The sequence below is a fragment of the Atta cephalotes genome (genome assembly GCF_000143395.1).
Source record: "Atta cephalotes unplaced genomic scaffold scaffold00105, whole genome shotgun sequence".
NCBI classification, from domain to species: Eukaryota; Metazoa; Arthropoda; class Insecta; order Hymenoptera; family Formicidae; genus Atta; species Atta cephalotes.
In genome coordinates, this window is record NW_012130169.1 from 174062 (window position 1) to 184141 (window position 10080).

At 33.1% G+C, this 10080-nt stretch overlaps 2 protein-coding genes across 2 annotated transcripts in view; one reads left to right on the forward strand and one right to left on the reverse strand.

The window, feature by feature from the left end:
• Positions 1 to 3106, reverse strand: part of LOC105625040 (neurotactin) — an 11814-nt gene extending 8708 nt beyond the window's left edge. The window contains exon 1 of the mRNA XM_012206383.1: positions 2897 to 3106. Coding sequence (XP_012061773.1) covers positions 2897 to 3106 — 210 coding nt within the window. The remainder of the gene's footprint in view (positions 1 to 2896) is intronic.
• Positions 3107 to 6319: 3213 nt separating this feature from the next.
• Positions 6320 to 10080, forward strand: part of LOC105625041 — a 6259-nt gene continuing 2498 nt past the window's right edge. Inside the window, exons 1-4 of the mRNA XM_012206384.1 lie at positions 6320 to 9055; positions 9135 to 9364; positions 9464 to 9683; positions 9793 to 9945. Coding sequence (XP_012061774.1) covers positions 6320 to 9055; positions 9135 to 9364; positions 9464 to 9683; positions 9793 to 9945 — 3339 coding nt within the window. The remainder of the gene's footprint in view (positions 9056 to 9134; positions 9365 to 9463; positions 9684 to 9792; positions 9946 to 10080) is intronic.

Sequence of the window (10080 nt, forward strand, 5' to 3'; positions counted from 1 at the left end):
CCTCCCTCTTTCTCCAATCCTAACTCCTGTGGTAGTTCTCGTGACATCATAAATGAGCCTTCTCCATAAGATCTATCCTCTGTTATATCCAATGAGTTCATGCATTGTTCTTTCGCAAATTTCCGTTATTTGGCTAATCCATCGAGTTGAGAATTTTCCCCTTGGTTTATGTTCTTCCACTTTTCCTTGAACAATAAGTTTCTCCATATTGTCCGATTCTCTTCTCATAATATGTCCAAAATATCTCAATTGCTATAATTGTATTTTGCTAGAGATCCTCCTTTCGATTTTGAATTCTTTTAATATGGAGTTGTTTGTACGATGGGCAGTCCATGGATTCGTAGCATCCTTCGCCAGCAGAACATCTTAATGGCTTCTATCCTTCTTCTCTCTATCTATTTTATCGTCCAAGACTCACTTCCATATGTCAGGGAATACTAGGCAGTTAACTAGTCTTGTTTTCAACTTTTTGAGATTTGATGATCCTTCCAAATCTTCGTTAGTTTTCCCATTGCTATCTTGGCCAGCTCGCATCTGCGTTTTATCTCTTCTTCTGTTGAGCCAGCGATTCGATATTATTGATCCCCACGTACCTAACGTTTACCCATTTCGAATCTGTCAACCTGTATTATTTCAGGATGGTTTTGATGTTATCTATCCACTATTATAACCTTTGTTTTAGATGTGTTGAATTCTAGCCCAAAATGTTAGCTTTCATTTTCCACTCTACGGATGAATTCGACGATTTCCTCTTTGTTGTTCACGAGTAGTATTGTATCGTCTGCAAATCGCAATAAGTTATTTTTTTGGCCATTGACTGAAATATCACGCTCTCATCCATCAAGTGCTCTTCTCATAATATACTCTCTGTAAATGTTAAATAATTGTAGAGCTAATATGCATCCCTGTCTTGTTTTGGAATTCTCGATATAATATCAAGTACTCTTATGATCCTATTGGTGATATAGTTCCATTATATAAAAGATTTATAATTTGTCCTGGTACTCCCATTTCTTCCAACATTCGCCAGAAGCAGGGTCATCTTACCCTATCAAAGGCTTTCCGATAGATCTATGAAGCATATGTATAATGAGATGTTGTATTCTCTTTCCTTTTCGATGAGCTGCCTCATGTTTAAGAGGTGTTCTCCAATTCCTCTGCTTTTGACAAATCTCACTTGTTCTGCCGATATTTCTTTTTGGATGTAGGCTTTTGTTGATAATATGTAGCATTACTTTACTGGCATGCGAGATAAGGAAGATGGTCCTGTAATTGTCATATTTATTAGTTGGCTTCCCTTCTTGTGGATGGCGATAATGATAGATTGCATCCAGTCTTTAGGCTATTATCTGATATCATATTCTATTGCATAAAATGTGTAGAAGATTCATTCCAACTTCTTTCGTAGCTTTAATTCCGCCGTTATTGAGTCCTCCTCTGGTGCGTTGTTGAGTTTAAGTTTCCTAATCGCCGATTCTTCTACTTCACATTTCAAAATTTCGGGCTCCTCTGCCTCCTCATTGTTACGGATTCTGTATCTGTTGTGATTTTCGTCTTTGTACAGATCCTGGCAATATTCTCTCCATGTTTTCGCGATTTCTTCTTTGTTTGTTCTTGGAATGTCCCGATCGATCTTCCACCCTTACATATCCCTTGATTATTTATTTTGATCATGAATCTCTACCTCTTCACATATCTGCGTGTAATATCATTGTTTATCTACTCAGCTACTTCTTATTTCCTTGTTTAACATGCGCAATCTCTTTTTTCTTCCGCCACATGCAGCTCGTTTCGGCAAAGGGGGTTTCTTCATTACATCATTAGATTTACATTCAATATAATTTTCACAAATTTAGACAGATTGAATAATACTGTGATTAGTTACATAGATAAAGCTTGCAATAACTGCATTTATTAAATGAAATATCTTCATGTACGTTTTCCAAAATTTAAACAAAATCATGAAAATGTTTAAATGTGAGAAATGTGAAATATGTTTGTCGAAAGATACCAGAAGTTTACGAGTTATCGCCGTATTTTCATCTATTGTTAATGTCCATGGAATTCTTTGATATCTTTGAAGATAATACCCATGAAAACTTAAAAAGTGTTACGTTTGTGGAAAATGTAGCCGATTTTCTTTTATATAACCAACTTTATATCATGTGTAATACCAATGCGTAAAACAATTGTTCAGCGATATGTTTATTTGACATAATTTTTACAAATGCAAAATTAATTCATTTTTTTAAATATTGATACATTCATAAGAGAAAAAAAGGCCCAAAAATATTTTTAAAAAATATAAGAAATGTGTACAAATATGTATTTAAAAGAAAATAAAAAAAGATTCACAAAATATTAAAGAAACAAAAAATTTAAAAGTATACAAAAAATGAAAAAAGAGACAAGTTAGATTTAGTTTTTTTGTTGCGTAATAGCAATTTAAATGATTCTTTAATTATTTAATTAAAATAACATGACATTAATCAGTTTCCAATTGTATTTCTGTAAAAGGTTTTTTTTTAAGAAAAATACATTTCTTAACAATTATTATCTGTTATTTTGATTCGTAAATCGAGCTTCTAAAAAATCGGATGTAGATTCATATTGTGTGTGTGTGTGTGTGTGTGTGTGTGTGTGTGTAAGAAATACTGTTTTAAACATATGTAAAATTGAGTATTTGTAAAAAATAAAATCTCTTTTTAATAGAACAGACTCAGTTTGAGCTAAAATTAATGGCAAATTTTTTTATATTTCTTTCTGTTGTAAGAAACAACGTCGTAAAAATTTTGAAAAATCGGCGTCTGAATTTCCGTAAGGTTTACTTGTCAGGCAAAAGAGCCAACAATCTTCGGAATACTATTTAAAGATGACAATCATGATAATAATGTACCTTGCATGGTTCCTTGCTCTTCGTACGGCAAAATCCGGGCATCTTGATGCCACCGATCGGTATTTTCTTCGGTTTCTGCTCCTCGGATTCAACATCGGGCGCAGGTGCGATGCTGGCATGTTTAGTGTTTTCAGCATTCAGCATCTTCTCTCTCTCTTCCTCGGCGATTTCTTTCTTGTCCATGCTTTCTTCCTGATATGTCTGGCTCATTTTTTATTTCTAAAATCTAAAGAATGAAGAACGCCTGCATTTAATTAAGTATCTTACCGCGAATTTAATGCAGTTCATCGATATCTCCAAAGAATGCGAATATTTTTTAAATGTACAATAGATGTTGCTAACGTAGAAAATTATTTTTACACCGCAACAATTTTCTTGGAAACATTTTTTACATTTGATGCGTAGCAATAAAATGTGTTGTAAAATGAGAGACACTCCAGTCTCTATGGTACGATAAAAAATATTACGACTTGCGTGGTTCGTTTTTTGCACCCTGCGACACTGCTATAGAAGTTATAGAACTGCAGATTATCGTTTATTTTAAGTTGGTCGACTTCACAGTCTACTACGGCTGGTGTTCATAATTGATTCCTATATCTAAGACTGTCTTAAATACAGTCTTAAGATGTCATGAATCAATCAGAGAGGTACATTAGCGTAAGATATTATTTAAGACAATCTTCAAATAAGAATGGACTATAAATACCAGCTTACGATCACATAAAAAAAAAATCAAATAATCAATTTTATTAAAAAAAACCTCTCAATAAAATCCAATAAAATACCCAATGAGTTGAACTTTTTCCGGATTTTTTTTCAACCCTGATTCTCATTTGTTTCGGAATGTGCGAACGAAAATCTATCAAATAGTGTTATTTGAATTTTGTTTCTTTAGAATTCAAGCCGAAAATGTACATTCTGCAGAATGAAGTTGGCCTTCAACATTTATTTGTTAATAGCTTTTAAACTAAAAGTGTGTAAACGAAAAATCGATTTGTTTTGGAATATATAAACAAAAATCTATCGATTTATGCCATTTTGAGCATAGTTACACTAATTACAATTTGAACTTAATTATCTGAATCAACTGTCTTCAAAATAATTTAATTATTAATAAAATCTTTTAACTAAAAGTATGCAAACGAAAATCTATCGATTGAGATTAGATAAATCTGATTAGATAAATCTTTGCTCGTGCGCAATTAAACATTTTACTCCGTAATTAAAGAAACAGCATTAACATCTTAATGTTTGTTTAGGATTGGTGTTAGACTAAAAAATAAAAATGGAGTAATGCAATATTATCTTTTAAATTAAATTACTGCGATATTCCTGCAATGCTGATTTGATGCACGCGAAAGCGACATTGGCATCATATGGATTCGATATCTAATAGAATAATACACTCGATTCCAAAAGTATCGCCTGACGAACATCGAGAACGTTAGAGAACGTTGAAAATCATAGTTCGCATAGAGATCATTTTCGATGATTGCCGGTGCGGCGTAGAAAGAAAAAAATGCCGGCGCGGCGTAGAAAGAAAAAAATGCCGGCGATATACAAGATGTATGTTGCGAGAAAGTACGCGCGAACTGAAGTAAATTATATACATAGAATAACTGGCCGCGAGATCAGATCAATCTTTTTCTTTCATAGGGAATAACACTCGCGAAAATGCGTGGAAATGCGAGACATCAGTGAAAATCGATTCGTGAGATTAAACAAAAAAATTATACCCATTTAGTCAGATCGCGATCAGCGAATTGCCCAAGTATTTTTTTCAATTTCACAGATCGATTTCGAACTTGTCTTTGCACTAATAATAATAGCCTACCTACAACGCGAACTTATTAGTGAATCGTGTTCGCAAGTACGAACGCGGAAATAAATATGCAAGAACTCACCCCTTAGGAGACGCGCTGATAGACGCCGTTGTCGTTTTCCCTTGTCTCACGTTCGCGCGCACTCATACACATATACATATACACACACACATACAGACACATATACACACAGGTACAACTATAGCCGATTACAAGGGCCACATAAAAGATAACAGAATTCCTTAATAACGTTGGGTTTGCTATTTTCAGCTGTTTTGCGAAAAAAACGAGACGTCTGTCGGTATTGCGTATATATGTGCGTCTCGAATTTTCGTCGTAACCGACGCCGACGCCGTGAAACTCGCCAAGGTGGAGGACGATAGAAACTACGAATATGAAACAATCGAACAGGAGAACGCCAAGCGCGCAACTACGAAGCCTAACGCAGACTAACACATGTCCGGCATGAAGCCAATCGAATTATCGGCTATCCAACGCTACCGTCAGCCGTCAGGCGTGAGGCGTCTATCCAGTCTACTGTTGTCGAGTTGGGACCTTGGTGGGGTGGGAATACAAAAATATTACATGGGTTGCGTTCGATTCAAAATATACACCAGCGTATGTACATACATACACATCGATGCAAACCAACCGTCGGAAATCTCGTGCGTATTTCGGGATGTGTATTAGGGGGGCTCCGGGCTATTCACAATAGCAGGAATAAGGAATTAGAAATGAGAAATAATGATTTCAACCTATCAGAAACCGTATATTCCGATGTATCCGATTTCTGATAAGTTAATATTATTATTCTTTATTCCATTTATTGTGCGCAGAATCTTAAGTGTGAAATCGTTCGGAGAAATGATGAATCCCTAGCCTAGGGAATCGATTCTATAGCTTCAAACAAGGTGAAAATACAAAAGTGAGCAAATTTACTAGATGTTGACCAATGAAACTATCAGTATTCTAGACTTTTGTCATTTTCATCTCGTTTCAAGATACAGAATCGATTCCCAGGTCTCACCTAGATATCGTATCGCATCTCCTACGCGGCAATTGCGGTATCATGGCATAGTCGATATAACCAAAAATTAATACGGATGTATACTGTGTATGTACAAGTAAAAAGTGCAAAGTAAAAAGAAGTAATTTCAGAATTCGATGGGGAAAAAACACATTTTCGCATTAATTAAAGTCGTTTTTAACATGGAATGTGTACTGCAAATATAATATTGATGGCCATGATAATATTATTAAATCGAATAAGAAATCAGATTAGTCGAAGAGATGTGAATTTACAATGCGGAAAGTTATGGCTACGTTTTATATTTATTATCAAGCACTGAAAGATGAACAAAATGCACGTCTAATGTGAAAACAGGTACAACTTGCGGTACCTAGTTACCTAGTTTACTACGTAGTTGCATACCGTGCTATATCTAACTAATCATACAAAAATTACAACGTATCATAATTTATCAAAACGCAAGCAATCCAATAAGAAAACAAGTAAGCTTAAGAAATACTGAACAGTTCGACAGTTTTATATAATTAGAATCAATCCAAGAAAGTAAATCCAATCCAAATCCAAAATAAGATGGATCTTCATAATTATTATTTACGTTTCTCGACAGTCAACATTTCGCTTTTACAAACTATAAACAAGTCTATTAACATACATCACTTGATACAATCTTATAATTATGAAATGACTAAAGAAGAATTAGATGTAGATAAACTCGAGTTCTGCCGGTTGCTGTTATGTTATGAATACCAATCTGTGTTTCACAACATCGAGAGGAGCGATAAAAAACATAAGAAGCATGTGACACCTGTTAATACAGAGGAATTTAACTTTCCTAGTATAAAAATAATTTTTCCACCAAATTCTTCACGAAATATCTCAGAAATTTCACTTTTGTGTGACATAATCAATCTGCAGATGATACTTTATTATAATATTAGTTCAATCAAACAATATCTGCAGAATTTTCTTCACTCAAACGACATGTATACTACAACTAGTAATTCTAGGATTATGTATATGACGATATTAGAACATCTTTTAGAATTTTTACCCTTGTATCAACTTCACACCACTAAGGATAACAAGGCATTAGAAAGCCTTGACCATATATATTTGGAGATTATCAAGTCCTGGCTGAAGCTAAAGGAAGACTGTGAATGGAGACAGTTTGCTTTAATATTTCCTAAATTGGTAGAAATTTTTACTCCTTCATGTATTGTGTTTCCTCTGTGGAACTATTTTCTATATGAAATAAGTGATTTAAAGGAATCTCTCATTGGCCTAAGTATTATGGCAGACATATGTTTTACATCGTCAAATTCAATGAATTATATACAGTGTGATATTTACTGTAACAATACATTCTGGTTATTGATATTAAGGGGATTGCGATCGCCCTTGCAACAATATCGCAAACAAGCTTTATACATAATGAAAAAAGCAATCGATTCTATGAGTACAAATGTTATATTAAATTTTGAATCACAATTGAACGTGACAAAAGCAGAAATTACACCATTTATTTGTAATAATTCTGATACCTCATTATCAATGAATGATATTAAAGAGAAATTTTTCTTACTTTACGAAGCGTTAGAAGAGAAGAAAGAACATTTAATAACACCAACTTTAATTCATGCAGCTGCTTTAATAAAAATAAACAAAGAGCATAAAGCTTGCAACTGCTTCAACATCGTATGGTTGCAGTGCATTTTTGAGAAAATCTTATTGCACGAGAACAATCATATTGTAAAGTGGGGTGTATCATACGTTTGTAAACTAGACAAGACCATGTTTGATGATCAGTTCCTTGAATTATTTATACATGTCCTCAATAATAACTTCCTTTATGAATGCCAGTCTGACGAAAAATGTCCGGGAATTGTGAAAGAGCTCTCACAATTTCTCGAATACGCGGAGAAAAGCGATTTACTTAATAAATTTGTTAAAAAAATTAGCTGTATAGCCTGGGGACCTGTAGCAATATTTTATATAGTACATGTGTTACAAACAATTTCACATCAACATTCTAATTGGCAAACTACTGAGTTAAATGCTATAAAATTTTTAGTGGAAACAAATTTGAGCATGCATTCTCGCATTCTGCGTACTGCCTCTCAAACTGAACTCTTGAGAGCAATTCCTAATTATGTACGAAAAATAAATAATCTACCATTGCTTGCTAATGTTTTAGCTACATTTCCTTCTGGAGAAAGTCTCACAAGAGGAACAGTTCCTTGGAACGTTATTACAACATGGTTGGAAAAAGTATTAACAAGAGAAGATGTAATAACTTTCATAAAGGAGACTTGTGCGAAATATTTGAATCAAGATGTTAGTCCTGAGATAAATCCTAAGACATTTGCATTAATGGTATATTTGTTATACGACGCAAATCTTATATTCTTATGCCAGACGTGCCCTGACGTAGAAGCATTAAATAATTGGCTATATACGTTAAATGGTATTAACGTACGACCGTATGCCGATATCACATTAAGTATGAATGTAGTAGAATTTATATCGTATTTACTATATTTTTCCCCGAAGGGGTCTCACAATAGTATGACGGACTTTATATCGTTACACATGCGCATCACTTTTAATTTTTTAATTAAAAATATGAGAAAGATGTCCACAGAACTGTCTTATGAAGATTATACGAGGTACGCAGCCATTATATCTTCACATATTGTTAACGCTCCTTTTCTCATGTCAAAAAAGGATGTAAACATTTATGCAAAAAAGTTGCAAAACGAAAGTATAAACTTGATACATGACTTGCAAAATTTAAATATACAATATTTGTATGGATTACATACCTTATATCTCTCTCAGAATATATTGACTTTGCCACTTACGAAAACTTTTTATATAAAACGTTTATTGAATACGCGGATGAATATTCATAACGATATCAATGAGGAAAAAATTTTAAAAGGAAAAATGGCATCAGAATATGATCTGCTTCTTTTAAAACTTCTGCATCAATATCTTATAAATTCGCCAGTACCGTCATGGATTCCTATTACCACAATACTGTCTAATTTGTTACAATTTCTTGAGATAGGCTCACCAGAAAATGTTTCTGAAATTGCAAAGATACTAACAACAATAAATGAGAGTAAAATTATAAACGATGCAAGTGATAAAGAAACTTTGGAATATATTTTTAACTTGAGCTTTACGTACATCATCAATAGTAAAAAAAACAATATTTTTTGGACAGCAATAGAGAACCTTATGGGAGTTATTATTAATAACAATTTCTTGCTTTTACTTAATGCCATACAATTCACAAAAAGAGTAAGTTAAAATATATATCGAAATTTACGTATCAATTATGAAATATCAATCACTTATGATCTATTTTTATGCTCTGCAGTATGTTATTAAATTACTAAACGAAGGGGAGAATACACCAAGATTTAAAAGGATATTGCTTTCTAAAATGAAAAATTTGGATACACACAATTTGATGAAATTAGAAAATGTATTAGGGAATTGTTTCCTTCATGGTTCTGTACACCGACGTGACAAGAAAATTGAAAATTATGCTCATTTATTTATTGAGAAGCAATTGGATAAATATTATTCAAAACATATTTTCACATTGTAAGCGTCTCTTTTTAACAATATTTTAAATGCATAACTTGTTAAAATTCAAAGCAATTTGTTAATAGTAATTAATAGAACATTAATATTTTTTAATAGGGATCATAATAATGATGCTGCAATTAGAGCAGAAGCAGTTATACTATTACATAGAATAATTAGTTATCCAGAATTTAATTACGCAGCATCATTTGGACAGTCAGTACTCAATGAGTTGATAAAGAACAAAACCAAAAGATATTTTAAAGACTCGCCTTTACATAAATTAAAACACAGAATAATGCAAATTTTATTAATATTAGAACCAGTACTGAATAAGGTGAGCACTAAATTCTCGTTAAATACCTGTGGAAACTTCAAAAAGTATTATTAAGTCTTTGTTAAATTTTATTTTTCGATTAAAAAATTAACAGATAATTATTTTATAGGAATTTGTTCCTCTACTACAGGAACAGTTATGTGATTTTATTTTTTCGGAAAGCAATCAGTCTAGCGTGAAAATAATGCAGGAATGGTTATTGATACGAATTTTTACAAAAAGTATTCATTTGCATGATAAACTGTGGTCACTTTTTGCAAAGGTAATTCGAATGATGACTTCTCTTATTTTATAAAAACATTTCGTTTGCTTCACAGTATACACACACGCACGCATGCACGCACGCACACACACGCACACACACGCACACACACACACACACACACACGCACACACA